The sequence below is a fragment of the Haematobia irritans genome, chromosome 4 (genome assembly GCF_050003625.1).
Source record: "Haematobia irritans isolate KBUSLIRL chromosome 4, ASM5000362v1, whole genome shotgun sequence".
Classification (NCBI taxonomy): domain Eukaryota; kingdom Metazoa; phylum Arthropoda; class Insecta; order Diptera; family Muscidae; genus Haematobia; species Haematobia irritans.
In genome coordinates this window covers 59,427,950-59,449,209 of record NC_134400.1, presented here as the reverse complement: position 1 = coordinate 59,449,209, position 21,260 = coordinate 59,427,950, and the positions used below count along the sequence as shown (strand labels likewise).

Genomic DNA, 21,260 nt, shown 5'->3' with positions numbered 1-21,260 from the left:
TCAGCCCATAATTATATATAGCCCCCATATAAATCGATCCCGAGATTTGGTTTTGGAGCCACTTGGAGGAGTAAATTTCATCAGAGTCAGTTGAATTTTGGAACATTGTGCTAGTATATGGCCGTTAAAACCATGCCTAACTAGGTCCATATCGGTCTATAGTTATATATAGCCCTCAGATAAATAGATTCCCAATCACACAAAAATTGGTCTATATCAAGTTCATAATTGTATATAGCCCACATATAAGCGACCCCATATTTCAATTCTGGCTCTCTACGTACCGTGCAAAAGTCCATATCGATTCGTAATTATTTGTAGACTTACCTGTACATATCTTTTTTGTCTAATATATACCCCGTATGGACTAACTCACAATTTAGAAAACGATGTTAAGAAATTTTAAGATACAACAACCCAATTAATTCGATTGTGGATGGCAGTCTTTCGTAGAAGTTTCTACGCAATCCATGGTGGAGGGTACATAAGATTCGGCCTGGCCGAACTTACGGCCGTATATACTTGTTAGTTCATGGAATTATTATGTTTGGAGAAGGTATCCTTTACTTTAATATTTTTTTGCGTACGGTAGTTAAATAACAAACAGGGAAAAAATATACACAAATTAAGTACAACGATTTACTAAATTCGTATTTGTCACAAAATAGTTCATTATTTCTTTAAATTTGTAAATTTCAAATGTCACTAAAGACATTCTTGTAATTTTGAACTCCAATTTTTCCTTCAATCCACAAAATTTTCTTTAACAAGTGAAAAAAATTATTTATGTATAATAAATTTTCTAGAATTTGTCGAAAAATATTTACTTATTTTTTTGATATCGGCGTGATGCCAGCGTTTGTAATACTATTTATTTAAAATTTTCTAAAAACATTCAAAATTTTCTAAACTTAACCAAAAGATGTCTTCCTGGTGGGTTCACCAGTGCTGCCGCTACTACTTCAATCGAAGTATTTTGCTTCATTTTCACAAAATTTACTTCGTCACTCCTTCTTCCAAAAATCTGCTTCACTTTTTGTTCTGCTTCAAATATTTAAATGTTTCCCTATATTACCTATATGTTTTTCCTATTCCTTTAATTACGATGAACATAGCGGTTTTAATCATTGAATTATTAACCGATGTGGACCAATTTTTGCATAGTTTTTAGAGACCATATACTTACGCCATGTACCAAAATTGAAATTTGGTTCTCTTAGAGGCTCCGCAAGCCAAATCGGGGGATCAGTTTATAAGGGGGCTATATATAATTATGGACCGATGTGAACCAATTTTTGCATGGTTGTTAGAGATCATATGCTGAAAATTGCTTCTCTTCGAGTCCCCGCCAAGCCAAATTTGGGGGTCCGTTTATATGGGGGCTATACGTAAAAGTGGACCGATATGGCCCATTTGCAATACCATCCGACATACATCAATAACAACTACTTGTGCCAAGTTTCAAGTCGATAGCTTCTTTCGTTCGGAAGTTAGCGTGATTTCAACAGACGGACGGACGGAAATGCTCAGATCGACTCAGAATTTCACCACGACCCAGAATATATATACTTTATGGGGTCTTAGAGCAATATTTCGATGTGTTACAAACGGAATGACAAAGTTAATATACCACCATCCTATGGTGGAGGGTATAATAAAATGAATTCTATTGTTTTGTTTTCAAAAATGTATGCTACTTCAATTTTATTCAATCTACTCCACTTTTTTCCAAAATCTACTTCACTCAATTTTTCACTAGCGGCAGCACTGGGGTTCACTGTTTTTTCAGTGTACAACAAAAACATTTAAGAAACCAACAAATAAATATGTTCCTGTATTCTCTCATGAGTGAGCTCTTTGCTTGCTATAATACAAGTGTTCATACTCATTTTGTTCTAACGGTATTCTTTTTTTAGCTTTCGTATCCATTCTCAGCGATATGTGAGTCACCAGTCTTGTTATATTTGTTTTTTTACTCATATTTATAGCTATCAATTATATTCTCAACAAACCAATGTTTTCTCTGTCAAGCATCTACAAACACATTTCAACAACAAATTCCCCATATTCAACAGACAAATTTGTTGAGAATCAGCAGTTTTTACATACAAAAGTTGTTAAAAATTATAACCGCAAATAAATAATTTGCGGTTATTTTTTGTGTGTATTGTTAGGGTATAATAACATTTGTTTGCAAAAAATGTGACTACCAGAAATATTGACCTTAGTCCCCATAAAATATATACCGATCGACACAGGACCACCACATGAGTCGATCTAGCCAGTCCATGTATTTGTTGTTCGCAAGATTGCGGCCGCGTATATTAACTGGTTTTGATGAAATTTTGAGTATAGAATTTTTCCCGCACAAAGGAGAACGGTGAAAGTGTGTCACCAAATTATCAAGAAACTTTTTGCAATACCCTCATGTAGTAAACCGACCTCATTTAAATTTGGCACAGAATGATAATTTCCATCACCCCTTTTAAGTTCAGTTTTAAATAAAGCACCCACATGTACCCTTTAATTTTCTTAAATAAGAAAATACGAAAGTACCCCACAAATATTTATACCGACTAAAAATCATGCTCGGTTTTAAAGATTTCATCTTTGCACAAATAATTTTGGTACTGATTCTTGGAAACAAATTTTAGTTTTTTTGTTCTTATGTCTTTAAGATTGCTAGTGACAGCAAACAAAAATTTGAAAAATGTTTTTGCTTGGATTTCACAAATAATTTTAAACCAAAGAAGGCTTTGAAAAATAGTTCTATTTTCATGTCAAGCCTATGAAATAAATTTTCTCATCATTGCATTTCGTTTTGTGTGGTGTGTTATTCGAAGTGCTCGTTAAAAATAAAAAAAAAACAAGTAGGGAAGGTCTAAAGTCGTGCGGGGCCGACTATATTATACCCTGCACCACTTTGTAGATCTAAATTTTCGATACCATATCACATCCGTCAAATGTGCTGCGGGGCTATATATAAAGGTTTGTCCCAAATACATACATTTAAATCTCACTCGATCTGGACAGAATTTGATAGACTTCTACAAAATCTAACATATAGACTCAAAATTTAAGTCGGCTAATGCACTAGGGTGGAACACAATGTTAGTAAAAAAATATGGGAAACATTTAAATCTGAAGCAATTTTAAGGAAACTTTGCAAAAGTTTATTTATTATTTATCGCTCGATATATATGTATTAGAATTTGAGGAAAATTAGAGACATTTTTACAACTTTTCGACTAAGCAGTGGCGATTTTACAAGGAAAATGTTGGTATTTTGACCATTTTTGTCGAAATCAGAAAAACATATATATGGGAGCTATATCTAAATCTGAACCGATTTCAACCAAATTGGGTACGCATAGCTACAATGCTAATTCTACTCCCTGTGCAAAATTTCAACTAAATCGGAGTTAAAAATTGGCCTCTGTGGTCATATGAGTGTAAATCGGGCGAAAGCTATATCTAAATCTGAATCGATTTCAACCAAATTTGGCACGCATAGCTTTAATGCTAAATCTACTCCCTGTGCAAAATTTCAACCAAATTGGGCCAAAACTCTGGCTTTTAGGACCATATTAGTCCATATCGGGCGAAAGATTTATATGGGAGCTATATCTAAATCTGAACCGATTTCAATCAAATTTTGCACACTTTACTATACGACTAGGTGTTATGTTTGTACAAAATTTCAAGCAAATCGGTATAAAACTCTGGCTGCTGGGTCCATATTAGTGCATATCGGGCGAAAGATATATATGGGAGCTATATCTAGATCTGAACCGATTTCTTCCAAAATCAATAGGGTTCTATTCTGACCCAAATCAGGAACATGTGCCAAATTTGAAGGCGATTGGACTTAAATTGCGACCTAGACTTTGATCACAAAAATGTGTTCACAGAAGACGGACGGACAGACGGACATGGTTATGTCGACTCAGGGACCCACCCTGAGCATTATTGCCAAAGACACCACGTGTCTATCTCGTCTCCTTCTGGGTGTTACAAACATATGCACTAACTTATAATACCCTGTTCCACAGTGTGGCGCAGGGTATAAAAATAAGTATATGTTGTGACATCGGCCGTGTTTTGTAATAATGGAAAATGTATTTAAATAAGTTTTATGTGAAAAACGTTTTATTTGCCCAAATAAATACTTTATCAATTAGAAGAATGCCGTCCAGTTCAAAAACATGAGATATACATATACATGCAGATTTCGAGGATGTTACAAAAAATTCCGTGGCAAAGGTGTTTTTAACGATGAAGGTAAGTATATTAAAGTTTATAAAAACATGAAGTTTTAAAACCGCATGAAATCAAATTTATTTACAGAATCTGTGGTTTTCGGGATCATTTGGAGTTTTCATTATACACTCCCTCCTCTATTAGCAGCTTTTATTCAATCTCAAGTTTCAAACAACGCAAAAAGTACTCCATCGTTGACTCTCAGGATTCGTTTGCATTATATGGAAAACCCCAATTTGAAGTGAAAGCAAAACTCAATTTACTCCAAAAAGAATCTAAAGGTTGCAACTGTTATTTATGAATTTAACAATAAAGTTATTGTATAATCTTATATTACTTTAAATAAATAAAAACATATATAGTAATAAATTTTGTTTTCTAATTTATTTATTAGATTAAAAAATCGGGGATGCACTTAAATTTACAAAATTGTTGTTTTACTGACAAAAATAATAATTGAATATTTAAGGTACAATCATTACCATTTTATTAATTATTACTCTGTTTTTAACCTACTTGAAATAAAAAAGCTAAAACTACTTATTAAAATTAAAAATGCGAGTTATAAATAAATGAATTAAAAGAACTTCCTGTGTAGTTAAATTAAAGAACATCTTTGGGAGGACATTTTTGGATGTCCTTTTAAAGTTGTGTCTTTAGAACAACTTCCGAATTTTTTGCTGGGTTGTTATTTGTTTCCGCTCTAAGAGAAGGACAGTACATGTAATGTTTTCGAAAGTAAATTTCATACATGCACTGAAAAGATATTCGCTGCAGACCTCCATTAGACACCATAAACCGCACCACCATACCATCCAGCTACCTTATTTACAATAACTAGCACTATGTATTGGAACACTGATTTCGAAAGGATGCATACAATAGATATCACAGTCGGCGCTTACAGAACAACTCTTAATCTTTGCCCAATTTGGTAACTTGAATAGAAACCCGTTTATTGGGTCGCAAGTTAATTCAGTAATAGAGTCCTTCCCTTACGAACTTGATCCCTCTCACAAGCATAAACTAATCACCCTTATTCCTGAAGTCGCTCTCGCCGTCGCTTTTTGTCGTCTGTCGCTTTTAAGTCGTCTCGTCATTAATTTGGTATTCCTGTGAAGTGGCGACGGCGAGACGACGATTACATTTTGTACCAATTACAATACTCGGTAATAAAAGGCCGATATCACTAGAAAACAATCAGCTGATGTGCAAAAATGAATTTTAATTTTTTCGGTTTAAAATATTTTTATTTCTGACGCAATTCTGTGTCGGCAAATCAAGAAAAAATATTTAATTTGACGCGGGATAAAATGTGGATATATATTCAAGGACAGTAAAAGCTTCCAAAACTATAAAAATGGCGACGACGCTGAGATCAATGGCACAAGGATCATCGTGAAAGAAAACAATCAGCTGATGTGCAAAACTGAATTTTAATTACTTGCTTTTAAAAATAATAAATGATAAATTTGACTCGGGAAATGATTTACATTATCTAAGTTTGGTGCTAAATAAAATACATTGGCCTTGAAGGGTTTACTTTAATTGTGCAGTTTTCTTTTCTATGATGTGAATGTGATGACCATAATTACTATATATACAGATCAATTTGGTATAAATAGCGCATTTTTATATCAATAGATTTGTGATCGTGGTCAGCTCAGAACATGAGTTCCTCAAAGAGTGGAATCTGGAATAAATACTTGAACAGTATAGATTTTTTTTAATAATAGTTACAGCTTTTCTATCATTTGTTACAATTTTTCTCTAAAGTTCAAAGGCATTAAACTACAAACCATTTGTTCCAATCGGTTTTAAATCGTTGGAGTGTGAGTCAGTCTTATCAATTTCCATTTATTAAATTTATTTTTCAATTATTCGATTAATAAAGTCTAAAAAACTTCTTCAAAAATTAATCACTACACTCGTCGCTGGCGACGGCGACAAAAAGCGAGATATTGGCGACAAAAAGCGACACCAGGTATACCGATTTTCGTCGATAGCAGAATATATCGATGAACGGAATACCAATTAGTGACGACAGATGAAAAGCGACGGCGAGGGCGTCTTCAGGAATAAGGGTGAATGATATTATAGTCGTAAAATAAAAACAAAACAAAAAATCAAGTAAATGCAAATTTAAGCATTTTTTCATAATGATGCTGCAAATTGTTTCATTTATTATTCAATGTATATATATGTAGAATTTGAATGCACTCACTATCCGGATGTATTTGCACGCGAGCGTTTAGCTGTAAAAATAGGCTTGCCAGAAGCCCGCATACAGGTATGGTTTTCAAATCGCAGAGCAAAATGGAGAAGGGAGGAAAAACTACGAAATCAGCCACGCATGATTGACTCTGGTGGAGGTGATTCGATGGTTGTTTCAGATGTGGCAATGGTTGACAACAATATCAAAAAACATACACCGGATTTATCTACCAGTAAGAATGCAATTCATTTTCAAGTCTTCAAATATTAATATTCTACTATACCTAAAATCTAGGTTCGATGTCAAATGCGGAAAAATCATCGCTGATGGCTTTACGGTCATCAGAAATTGATTTGAAGAAGTCTTATTCTGATTCAAAGGCTTCCGATTGTATAGATTCAGTGGAAGATGATAGTTCTTCAAATGTTCTCAAATATAAAAATATTTCAAATATACAACTAGAGAATCTTTCTGCTGGCAATGAAAACACATCCGCTGGAAATATGAGCCAAGGAGTTAATACCAATCATTGCTTTTTGCGAACACCAGATTCATTAAATGCAATTGGTCAGATACCTGCTGCAGGCGCGCAGCATTCCCACGATAATTTAGAATATGCCTCTCCCGCCCGCATCAATTTGAACAATTCATTTGGGTCACCGATGGTAACCAGATATGCATCGATGCACCATATGCCTTTAGGCGATATTTACAGGTATGTACAAATCTAAATATAAAATCCGAATCAGCCTTCGACTGACTTTTTGAAAATTGTACTAAAGTACTCTGATTCTTTGAGTTATTTGAAAGTTGAGGGTGGTCCGTAGACAAAAAAAAAACTACTTTATTTTTTTCCAAATTTGATCGGAAGATGAGACCTCCCTTTAGCACCATTTTTTAATAACTGTTGTAAAGCCTAAAATTCTCCGATTTTTTGAAATTCACGAGGAATCTGAGAAAATTTATGAAATTAATACAGGGTACTTGATGTTTCGTAATGTGGGCGGAAAAGGGGTTCGTCCTCTTTGTCTGAAGTTTTTAACGAATAGTGAAAAAATCGAAACCTCTCCAATTTACTTGAAATTTACGGGGAACATGAGGGAGGTTATAAAATTAGAAAGAATTCTCTTCGTTACTTTTACGAAACTATTCTTCGTGAATTCTTCATTAAAACAACATAATTTGTTTTTATTTTCGGAAACTTTACTAAGAACATCTTACAAATATACGAAACGTCTACGAAGTATTCTACATTAAGTTTTTTCGTAAAAAGTTTCGTAGTTTTAACGAAACTTTCTTCACATTTCATGATTTTTGTGAAGATGTTTTAACGAATTTATGAATATTTTATAAACATATTGCGTTAAAATTTTTTCACGAAACATTTTCGTAGAAAAAACGAAGAAGTTTCATTGAAGTTAAAAAACTTCCGTTCGCGACACAAAATTATCTCTTATAATGTGCTTGAGTGTATTTCTTTATTCAATATTTTATTGTATGTCTATGTTACTTCTCATTTGGGTGATAGAATAGGAGAATAAAAGTGAAGCAATTAAACTTAAAATTATTCGAAAACTTAACAGACCTGCTTTGTCAAAATGACAACGCGTAATTTCAGTTTTGATCTCCAATGCATTTTAGTCGAGTTATACTAATACAACCATTTTATGAATTTTTGTTTTATACTAATTAAAATTGACAAATTTCGTACTTTTGACGAAATTTTTCTTTCCTTTTACGAATTTGTTTTTCGGTGTAATCTTTGGAAATTGTTAGGCTAGGTTAGTCGCATCCCGTTATTTCAGACTCACTTAGACTATTCACTCCATTGTGATAATACACGTGGTGAACAGGTTTAGTCCAATGAAAAGTGACCTCTTGATAACCAAGTCCGAACGGCTTTTGATATTACGGTGAAACTTTGATCCACTTAGAAATGTCATAACACTCATAGTAAAAATAATGCACGGCGTGCTCATTTCAAAACGATTCGTTCATGAAAGTGAATCAAAACACATGTGGTGTCAAACGGAAAACAGGCGGTGTCAATCTGACAACGATAAAATTACACCATGCGTTGTCGAAATAACAACCAGCGTTCACGATCTGAAAACGTTATAGTTACGAATTTATAAACAAAAAAAATTAAAAAAAGATTTCCGCTACCGTGACTCGAACCTGTGTTTTCTGCACCATACGCGTTAATAGTCGCCTTAGCACATTGCACCACCGAGGGAGTTGCCATAATAATGTCTAACGATTATTTTAAAACTTTTCATGGCCAAATAAAAGCGAATGCCGTTCATGAAATCGTGAACGCCCGTGGACGAAATTGTGAACATTTCGTTTTGATTTTTTGTGAACGTTTCCGTTTCATTTTGTCACCGTCCGTTCACGACCATGGGGCGTAATTTTTTCTATTAGTGCAGCTTTACTGAAAGGGGAAACTGCTGAAAACCTTTTTGGGGTTCGTTCGAAACTGGTATTGTCGTGTGGCCAAAGATTTTCAGTCCTTCAAATATGAATGTGAATTTTGCTTAGTATATAAGACGCATTTCTCTGCTATAAAGTTTTTTTTTCCTTATTTAAAAGTCGATAAACTTTTCAATGAAGTTGTTTTGTCCTTATAGTTAACTGATTTGACTTAAAATTGGGTATCCTAACATGAAAGCAAATTTTGTTTGACAAAGGTCAGCTTGGCTTTAATAATTCTGAAAATTTCTTCAAATCTTCTTTAAATTTGTTGACTATTACGACGGTATAATACGTATGTATGTCGGAAAAGTCGTAACCCTACACTGAAAAATATTTACGTGATATTAAAGATTACGTAACCTCAATTTTAGGATGCGCAATTTATACACTATTAAGGACAAATTTCTTTAAAATAATGACATTTTAATTAAAAGAGAGTTTATAATCTTTGCTTCAAAATTTTTTTCATTAAATTTAGGACACACATTTTGAAAATTTACATCCCTTCGTTAAAGTTGCATGTCTTTAAACTAAGGCTATATTTCCTTAAAGTTAAGAAACACATTTTTGATTGAAAGAAATCGTCCTTAATTAACTTAAATATTGAATCTTTAGATTTAAGATAAAAACGCTTCAAATATAGGCTAAGACTTAATTCGAGGATTTAGCATCTTTGGTTTAAAGTTTTTTTGGAATTAACAAAATATTTTTACTTCGAAATATCCGTTATAATTTGGATTTTTACACTAAAAAAAACATTTACGTGATGGTAAAGAGCACGCAACCTAAATTTTAAGATGCGATATTTACAAAATATTAAGGACAAATTTCTTTAAAATAATGAAATTTTAATTAAAATAAAGTTTATATTCTTTGCTTCAATTTTTTTTCATTAAATTTAGGACACAAATTTTGTAAATTTGCGTCCCTCCGTTAAAGTCGCATGTCTGTGAACCAAGGCTAATTTTTCTTAAAGTAAAAAAATGTGTTTATTTTTGATTTAAAGAAATTGTCCTTAAATTAACTGAAAAATTTAAACTTTAGATTTAAGATAAAAACGCTTCAAATATAGGCTAAAACTTATTTTGAGGATTTAGCGTCTTTGGTTTAACGTTTTTTTGGAACTAAGAAGACATTTTTTTACTTTGAAGTACCAGTTATAATTTTGATTTTCAAACTGGCATTTGTTTGTACGTGAGTACCTTTATTAATAAACCGCGAAAGGAGAATGACAATTTCATAAATGATATCTGTATCCTAATTTTATCAGACCTGGATTTAAGGCCAGATAGGTCGTAAAAAAATTCTTTATTTTAAAAAAGCCGCAACTTTGGCTCGGAATCAATACCAAAATCCTTAAGGGAAGGTCAAAATCTTGGGATCCAAGTAAACTTCTTTTAGTGTAAACCGGCGATTGTTTGGACGTGAATAGCTTTATTAATATACTGGAAAAATAGAACGAAAATTCGATAAATGAGATCTGTATCCTAATTTTAATTTTATAGATCATAGATTTAAAGCCGTATAGGTCGCAAAAAAAATTCCTTAATTTACAGAATTCTTTGGCTCGGAATCAATACCAAAATCCTTAAAGGAAGGTCAAAATCTTTGAACACTAATTTTGAATTAAAGAAATTGTCAATATTTTTATACCCTCCACCATAGGATGGGGGTATATTAACTTTGTCATTCCATTTGTAACACATCGAAATATTGCTCTAAGACCCCATAAAGTATATATACTCTGGGTCGTGGTGAAATTCGGAGTCGATCTGAGCATGTCCGTCCGACCGTCTGTTGAAATCACGCTAACTTCCCAACGAAACAAGCTATCGACTTGAAACTTGGCACAAGTAGTTGTTATTGATGTAGGTCGGATGGTATTGCAAATGGGCCATATCGGTCCACTTTTACGTATAGCCCCCATATAAACGGACCCCCAAATTTGGCTTTCAGACCCTCTAAGAGAAGCAAATTTCATCCCATCCGGCTGAAATTTGGTACATGGTCTCTAACAACCATGCAAAAATTGGTCCACATCGGTCCATAATTATATATAGCCCCCATATAAACCGATCCCCAGATTTGACCTCCGGAGCCTCGTGGAAGAGCAAAATTCAACCGATTCGGTTGAAATTCGGTATGTGGTGTTAATGTATGGCCTCAAACACCCATGCAAAAATTGGTCGAAATCGGGCCATAATTATATATAGCCCCTATATAAACCGATCCATAGATTTGACCTCCGGAGCCCCTTGCAAGAGCAAAATTCATCCGATTCGGTTGAAATTTGGTACGTGATGTTAGTATATGATATTTAACAACCATGCCAAAAATGGTCCATATCAGCCCATAATTATATATAGCCCCCATATAAATCGATCCCGAGATTTGGTTTTGGTGCCACTTGGAGGAGTAAATTTCATCAGAGTCAGTTGAAATTTGGAACATTGTGCTAGTATATGGCCGTTAACAACCATGCCTAACTAGGTCCATATCGGTCTATAGTTATATATAGCCCTCAGATAAATAGATTCCCAATCACACAAAAATTGGTCTATATCAAGTTCATAATTGTATATAACCCACATATAAGCGACCCCATATTTCAATTCTGGCTCTCTACGTACCGTGCAAAAGTCCATATCGATTCGTAATTATTTGTAGACTTACCTGTACATATCTTTTTTGTCTAATATATACCACGTATGGACTAACTCACAATTTAGAAAACGATGTTAAGATACAACAACCCAATTAATTAGATTGTGGATGGCAGTCTTTCGTAGAAGTTTCTACGCAATCCATGGTGGAGGGTACATAAGATTCGGCCTGGCCGAACTTACGGCCGTATATACTTGTTTAATTTAATCTAGGCTCCCCAACAAAAGGTATGCAAAAATGCTTTATATTGTATTTATTCAACAAAGTTGATTATCAAAAGTATTAAAAGTCGATTACTTAAATTTATTTGTAACAAAATTTGGTTTTCCTAAATGCCAATTTTCGACTTTTTTATTCCTACTTTGTTCCCGAAGCGATAATCAGTACTTAATTTTTTGAGATGTTTTCTACATTCCCACTTCCTCTAACCCAACACACAAATATAAAATACTTTCCTTCGGAACGGAATTTTAGAAATTCGAAATTTTTAAAACTTCGTCCCTCAGAAAAGAAAACTCTTCTTTCAGTGTAATGTCCAAAAGAGTTATAGGGTGCATTTTTCTGCTAGTATAAAAACCCCTGCTATAATTTGAACAATGGGTACTGACATTGATCACAGACGATTTTTCCTTAAAACATAGCATAATTTTTGCTAGAAGTTCGCCAAACTCAAATTTAAAAGAGAATTGTGTCTTAAACTTCATGGTACTCCAGAAGTCGTACATGGGAATTGGTTCACACGAGGGCTGTCCTTTTTCCCGCTATGACCGATTTTTAGCAGCATCCGACCTACATCAATAACACGCGGGATTTTAACAGAAGGTTAAACGAACTGATATCGCTAGGTAGAGCCATAATTACACCACGGGAAATGGATCATCCCCAGGACCGGTACAAGACAAGTCTCTGGATGGACCAGTTCCAATTTTCGTCAAAATGTGTGGAAGGTCATTTAACTACGACTTGGACTCATTCCAAAGTACACGTCCTTTGACAGTTTGGTATGACCACGCCATATGTACCCATGAACTAGTCTTGGACTACCTTTTAGGAACCTGTTTCATTTTGAGCATTCCAATCGCTCCAGAAAAGGAAAACTTTTGGTATATGTTGAACAGTAAATTATTCTAATAGCTTTATTTTAATAAATGTGTAGATCCAATAAGATTTTAATATTAAGAGATTATAGAAATTACAAAATTATTCGAAAATTTAAAACTCCTGTGATAGGTTCGTCAGAGGCATATTTCTATATTTGGTCGTGGATTTCACAATTGTTAGTAGTATAAGAAAAGGGATATCACTCCCATTAAAAATATCATATTACATTGAGTGTTAATGTGTTAATGGGGTGTGGGGTTACATTTAATAGGGTGTTAAGTGATATGGGTCGGTAGGACTATGCGCCTGTGCGCTTGAGTCCCTATGGGGTGCTGTTAAAAAATATGTGCCCCTGTGCATAGAAATGTGTGGGTGTTAAGTGATATGGGTCGGTAGGACTATGCACCTGTGCACTTGAATCGCTATGGGATGGTGTTAAAAAATGTGTGCGCCTGTGCATAGAAATGTATGGGTGTTATGCGCTTTACACACTGGTAGAAAAATGGTTCGTACTATTAACGAACGGGCTTCGTTGATTATTTTTCGTTAATATTACGAAATTTTTCGTTATAAGAACGAAAGTGATCGTTAATACAACGAAATCAATCGTTAAAAGACAATTTTGTGTTTTGGGTTTTCGTTATATTAATGAAACACGTTTCGTTAATATTACGAATATTGACTTTTTTCAAGAATTAGAATAAAAAAATTTTCCAAAATGAAGTTATTACAATCATTTGCACATAGAGAGTAACTTTTGGAAACTTTTAGCCTTTAAAACAGTCGTTTTATATACTTCGAAACTGGAATTGAAAATTTCATTTATAAAACGAAAGCGATCGTTAATATAATGATATGGATCGAGTTTGAGTATTTCTGCCTCTCCGTACTCTCTCTCTCTAAAACGTCTATCCATACTCTCTCTAATACGTCTGTAGCGTCTATGTAATTTGTACATACACATCTAAGCATGGCAATAAGCACATGTTTGCGTGTGCGTCTTGAAAAACAAACGGTAAAAAGTTCAACAGAAAACTTGTCTGGGCAAACCTTAACAACATTTTCGTTCTTTTCGCTGAAGAGTGCACATGCTCATTACAGTTTCGTTGTGAATAATAAACATAGATGGTGTGTGTGTTAAATTGGTGTTTTTTGTATAATCGCAAGAAATTTAGTGTAAATTTTTAATCTTTAATGAAAATGCCACGGGGAAGTGATCTTTCAGATGAAGAAGCCGGAACAATTACCGTAATGAACCTTGGTTGCAAAAAAAAAATTGGATAAATGGACACGTCGATACGATTATCATTTTTGGTCTTAGAAATTAGAGGCTTTTTCTTAAGTGAAAGTCACACTATATGATTATTAAACAAGTAAGGAAAGTCTAAAGTCGGGCGGGGCCGACTATATAATACCCTGCACCACTTTGTAGATCTAAATTTTCGATACCATATCACATCCGTCAAATGTGTTGGGGCTATATATAAAGGTTTGTCCCAAATACATACATTTAAATATCACTCGATCTGGACAGAATTTGATAGACTTCTACAAAATCCATAGACTCAAAATTTAAGTCGGCTAATGCACTAGGGTGGAACACAATGTTAGTAAAAAAAATATGGGAAACATTTAAATCGACTCAGAATTTAATTCTAAGCCGATCCGTATACTAAAAGGTTGGTCTATGATTACTCCTTCTTGGCGTTACATACAAATGCACAAACTTATTATACCCTGTACCACAGTAGTGGTGAAGGGTATAAATATGGGAAACATTTAAATCTGAAGCAATTTTAAGGAAACTTTGCAAAAGTTTATTTATGATTAATCGCTCGATATATATGTATTAGAAGTTTAGGAAAATTAGAGTCATTTTTACAACTTTTCGACTAAGCAGTGGCAATTTTACAAGGAAATTGTTGGTATTTTGACCATTTTTGTCGAATTCAGAAAAACATATATATGGGAGCTATATCTAAATCTGAACCGATTTCAACCAAATTTGGCACGCATAGCAACAATGCTAATTCTACTCTCTGTGCAGAATTTCAACTAAATCGGAGTTAAAAATTGGCCTCTGTGGTCATATGAGTGTAAATCGGGCGAATGCTATATATGGGAGATATATCCAAATCTGAACTGATTTCAACCAAATTTAGGACGCATAGTTACAATGCTAATTCTACTCCCTGTGCAAAATTTCAACTAAATCGGAGATAAAAATTGGCCTCTGTGGGCAAATGAGTGTAAATCGGGCGAAAGCTATATATGGGAGCTATATCTAAATCTGAACCGATTTGGCTGATATTTTGCAATTTTTTGGAGACCAATAAAATATTCGGATATACGGAATTTGAGGACGATCGGTTGATATACACGCCAATTATGACCAGATCGGTGAAAAATATATATGGCAGCTATATCTAAATCTGAACCGATTTTTTCCAAAATCAATAGGGATCGTCTTTGAGCCGAAACAGGACCCTATACCAAATTTTAGGACAATCGGACTAAAACTGCGAGCTGTACTTTGCACACAAAAATACATCAACAGACAGACAGACAGACAGACGGACATCGCTAAATCGACTCAGAATTTAATTCTAAGCCGATCCGTATAATAAAAGGTTGGTCTATGATTACTCCTTCTTGGCGTTACATACAAATGCACAAACTTATTATAGCCTGTACCACAGTAGTGGTGAAGGGTATAATTACTTAATTTATCAATAAATATTATTTCCTACTGTACGAGTATATAAATCCTATTTCAAAGATCTTAACAAAAAATAATACACTACCAAGGACTACATTCAAATGCAATAATTGGTTGGGTTTCATTAATATAACGTTTGTGTTCATAATGTGCACAATATATGGGATATGTTCGAAACGAGCACTGTCGTCCGGAATAACTGATAGTCTGCAAAGCGCATTAAGTGATATGGGTCTGAAGTAGAGGTGTGCACGTGAGTAATAGTTTACTCACGCTCACGCAGGCTCACGACTGAAAAATCATACTCACGCACGATATTTTTTGGTAGGACTCACGCACACTCACGAAAAGAAAATTTGTACTCAGGCACACTCACGCACGAAAACGTCGTGACTCACGAAAAATACCGTGACTCACGAAAAATATCGTGACTCACGAATAATTTTACGATTAATTTACCTTACCGAAGTGTCTGAAACATGAGCATTATTAAAATCGGGAGTGTTATTAAACTCTTAACATCCCAGGTGTCACAAAAATTGTAATTGAATTTAACTCTTAACCGGAATATTGAGCAGGAATATTTTCGTGAGTTTAATTCGTTACTCACACACACTCAAAACACAGTAAATCCGTATTCTCCGTCCATTCCTAGAAACAATCAACACACGACTGACGCGCAAAATCGTGTGTACCTGCTCAATGTTTTTATAAAATTCTTTTCGCTGCAAAAAAGTTAAAAAATTAAATCGTCACGAAAAAAATGTAAATAGTCTTTATGGCCATGTATTGGTTCTAGACATGTCTATACTTAACCTATCAAAATACTTTTTTCCCTGTAAAAAAGTAAAAAAAAATTGAATGGTCAGGTACATGATTTTCCCGACCATTTAATGGTCTCAAATTCTCATTTAAATGATAGAACATGTTTGCGGTATTTGAGAACCATTCAAATGCTTATTGCCACCATATATTTTTCTCCGCTCGAAAACTATTTTTACAAAGACAAAATACATGGTTTTCCGGCAATTACATGCTCTAGATAAGCATTAAATGGATGCGGCAACCATGTCCAAACATGGTTTTTCTGTGCGTGTATGCTGCCTTAAAAATATGTGCGCCTGTATTTTAGTCAGTTAACGATTAACGATTGGGAAAATAAGCATTTTAACATATGTGGATGCGTGAAATTTGGAAAATTGTATCCTATTGCCGATAAGCGTATACACATACATATACTTTAAATGAAAACGTTCAAGTGTTTTTTTTTTTTTTTTTTGTAAAACTAGTATTTATCGATTGAAACTCTTTTATCAAGGTCAGCGAACAAGGGAAACAATATAAATATTTTGATGCATGCTTGTGCAGGACAATTTTTGAAGTGGTTTATTTCGTATCCTTATGTGTATAAAGAGATAGGAAAATCTTACACTATCAAGTATTTGTCATTTTTTGCTTTGTTATGCCATATAGTGGAAATCAACTTGTGTGGTCTAAACTGCAAGACACTGCATGTCTACGAATTCCGTATGCAGTTAATCTTAAGTGGAAGAACAGATATTTGATACTGAAAAATTCTCTTTTCTCTCTAAATACAAAAGTTTCTCTTCTCTAAAATTATTTGAAAGTCGTATTTTTTCAAATACGTTTTTAAACAGTTGTCTGGACACTATTTTTAGTTTTCTTTCAACTTTCCCTAAAACTGTTCGTGTTTTCCTTAATTCGTGTTTTTAAAATTGACAAAAAATAAATATATATTTTATTCTCCACAAAGAAAAAAGTTCGTCTAAATTTTACAATGGCGGTACATAACATTGATTCCCTATTCCAACAGATTACAAGCAACAAAGCTGGACTCATTTGTACTCTCAACTCGCTGAGTAATAAGAAAATTTTACATCTCAGAGATATGGAGTTGGATAAAATATATTATATTGAAGGGGCTTATAGAACCTGTACAAAGTATGGCGACTCTATTCTACTTATTCTTGAAAATCACGTCATATATTTGCCCAAAAGATACAATTATCTGTCTAAAGAAATGATTGATCGCATATCTGGTGGATCCTTTGCTATTTCAATTTGAAAAAAAAAATATGAAAATCACAACTTTTCCCTTCTATTTTATAATATTAAAATATGTGGTGTGTTATGAAATGCATGGGAAAAGGGGTGTTAGTCGTTTTTAGATTGCTCAATTGTAAAGATGTATTCAGTCCAACCAGAATATAAAAAATTGGAAAGAGAAGACGAACGTTTGAAAACGTTTCAAAATTGACCATTACAATTTATAGATTGTAAAAAGTTGGTCATGTTAGACATGTTTTCCATGGGAGATCTGGATAAAGCAAAATGCTATTTTTGTTTTGAAATCTATGAGTGGTTGCCTGATGACTGTCCGTTAAGGGAACATTTGCGATGGTCACCAAGCTGTTTATTGTTAAGACGATATCCAACATCAAATATATCCTTAAATCCTGAAATATTAAATTCTTTATTTTTCTTCCACTAAATCTTTGATACAGGGAAAGTTGTGTTCTATAAAGTTAACAATTTTAAACAACTTAATGAGTAAACATTTATATCTTGCACCACTGTGCACAACATTAGTGCAAGTGGTAAAATAATTTTTAATTTTTTTTATTTCCTAAATCTATGATTATTGTGTTGATATAACGTTCCAAAAAATCTTTCTTTGCACGGCCCACAAGAAATATATTTGTATTTGTTGAGAGGGGATAGAACGTCACCAACACTGCAATAATCTCAAGAGCCATCTCGCCAATCCAATCCATTGATGCATTTTTTACAATAAATATACTTTTTATGTCCATCTTTGTTTAGCTCTCTACTATCAAAAGGGGGTTGAAACAAAAAGTTATTTGGTGTTGAAGAAGATCCACACATAAACGGTAACTCCTTCATATACACCCAAAGAACAGTAGATTTCTAAAATCAAGTTACAAATTCTTATTTTTAGCCTGAATTCGTACTTAAAATTTTAAGTATGCAAGTACTAAGTTATACTCATATTAAGTACAGAGTGTTCTTATTTGACCAAGTACTGAAGTAGTACTGAAAGTTTGATTTAAGCTTGTTTTGAGTTAAAACAAGAAAATTGTTACTTAATTTGTCTATGAGAGTTAGGTAAACAGAGCACAAAATAGAGTTTTTTTCCTCGATGATCTCATCGATTTTCAACCCCCGGAAACCTTTTTTTTTTTTGCTTGTAGTACACTGTTAGAAAAATATGTTTTTCATATGTTCCGATATAAACACAATGTGTTTCGGGCAAAATTTTAAAACACAATATATTTAAGTGCGAACATGTAATGTTCCTAAACTAACACTAAATGTTTGGGACATCTATGTTAATATGTTAGAATATATTATGTTTGGGCCATAAATGTTTCATAAAAATCATATGTGTGGATGCAAACATATATAAATATACAAATTTCGACTAAACATACAAATGCTGTGATATTTTATTCAAAGCGACAGAGAGCGTATAAAGAAAGAAATGGAGATGGAAACCGGGAAAGTTGTCGAAAAATATCAACATAACACAGCAAAAGAATCAAAAGAGAACAATTTCTGTGAAACCGCTTGTATGTTGTTTCGGAAAACGGTTTTATGATAAGGCCAACAATTTGATATGCTTAAGTCTAAATATTATTTAATTTGAATAAAGAGAATAGACATTCGGAACCAAGAGAATATACATTTGAAAACCAAACAGCATATGTTTTCGCCTTGAGAGCAGCATTTTATGTATGTGTGGACATGTGTTTTGTTTATCATTTTGGCATTATGGGTACAATTTTTTGTTGGTTCGTTAAAAGAAATCAGGGGTCTTCATAAAAATAACGAAAGGGCACTATACTCTTTTTACACTTTTTTGGGACAGTAAAATGAAATAAGGAGGAAATAGTGAAAAATTACACAGTAAAATGTATAAAAACAAAGTTTAGTTCCTCTTTATTAATAAGTAGTCCACGAGGAGTTGACGGACACCTTCAAATATAAAAGCGGGCAATAAGTTCGAGTTTTGCAGCTAAAACAATTTAAAAAGTTTATTTTCTTTAAAATTAATTATTAAAGAAAAATAAAAGGCATTTTAGAGCGATGGTGTTAAATGCTAGTAAAAAACTGTTCACGCCAGTTTTTTGTTACAAAATTGTTATTTTTGCAAAAAAAAAAAATAATATTTTATCCAAAAATCAGTCAATTTCGTTTATATCAAGCACTGTTACTGACTATAAATCTTTAATAACCCACATTTCGAAGTTTCATTATAAAAATTTAAGTATAAATACAAATGTGTAAATTAAAAAAAGGAGTAGGGATTGAACCCACGACCCTAACCACTGCTCCACGTGGCAAACAAATGTATGTTTCTGTTAAATAATGTTATGTTTGCATGGGCTCGTGGGCGCTGCAAACTATGCTATATAAATGTAACTTATAACGATAATTATCTACTGGTGACTATAACAGTTACGTAGTCCAGTGGATAGTGTGTTGCCTTACAAACTGTATGGTCCTCGGTTCGATTCTCCGTGCAGGCGAAAGGTAAAATTTATAAAAGTGAATAATTTCTTCAACATTATTTGTATTACAGAAAAAGGTGCCAAGAACTAAACAATTTCGTGGAAGTGAAAATTAAGAGTATGTTATGGCATGAGCACAATCGAGTTTGGAAAAAATTCTTCCAAGCATATAATATTTTTGGCTCAAAATGCTTCCAAACATATAATATGTTCACATAAAACAAACATATTAATGTTTCGGCAGTATACAATAATATATGTGCTTCCTGCAAAATATGTTTGGAACATATGTTAAAGAAGCGATTTTTTTTGAGGGTGTAGTATTGGCTTGTATATTGTTTGCTATCTTAAGCCGACTATGGCTTAAAATAAGAAAACTATTTCTTGATAAATAAAGATAATAAAATAAAGATTTGGTTTCATTGATACTACAACAAAAAACAAAAGATTTGGTATTGTATATTTATATGTACAGAGTTTCGTGTTTGTGTTCAATGCTAACATAGGTTAGTGTTGTTGAAATCAAAGATTATAGATTTGAGGAAGATAGGAAATTGGCTTGCGTCATACCTAATGTTGAATTTACCAGATTAGTTTAATACATGTTTGTAATCTTTTAGTTGTTTTTCGTTTTTATTTTTTAAATGACAAATTTAATTTTCTTAATGAAACAATGTTCAATTTTAGGCAACAACAAAAAATTACATTTTCCGCTTTATGGAAATTTATTTCGTGCACTTCATTTCTTTTTATTTGCATTTTAATGCTATGTCAATACTTGTCGTATACGCGTTTGGTTCGAGTATTAAACTAATGTGGTAAATGGTTTGATGTGCTCAGTAGCCAATCTCCGATCTTCTGTAATCTATAATCTTTGGTTGAAATGCTTGCATTTCGTTTGTTATTTCAAGCCTACTATGGCTTAAAATAAGAAAATTTCAGCTTGATATTCCTTTATGAGACATACCTAATGAGAATGCAAAACAAACATTTGTTCTCATTGATACTCTCACAGAAAACTAATGGCCTGTTCCTGTATACCGAACGAAAGCTTTCTTTCGTATTCCAAACGAAAGAAAATTGATTTTTGTTCTTTTATTTCGAAAGGCAAGTCACTTCATATTTTGTTGTCGAGTAATAAACAAACATATACTATAAGTGTCAAGAAAAAAGTAAAAGCATTGTTAACATTTGAATGAATTCTCAGGCCAAAAATTTAAAAATACTCATTTTTAATAATCAATGTATTCTCATACAAACGAATCGAACTTTC

General features: G+C 33.2%; 1 protein-coding gene across 1 annotated transcript in view; it reads left to right on the top strand.

The window, feature by feature from the left end:
- ey (eyeless) overlaps positions 1-21,260 on the top strand; it is a 111,206-nt gene that overhangs the window by 75,337 nt on the left and 14,609 nt on the right. Inside the window, exons 6-7 of the mRNA XM_075306680.1 lie at positions 6,468-6,707; positions 6,770-7,190. Of these exons, the coding sequence (XP_075162795.1) occupies positions 6,468-6,707; positions 6,770-7,190 (661 nt within the window). The remainder of the gene's footprint in view (positions 1-6,467; positions 6,708-6,769; positions 7,191-21,260) is intronic.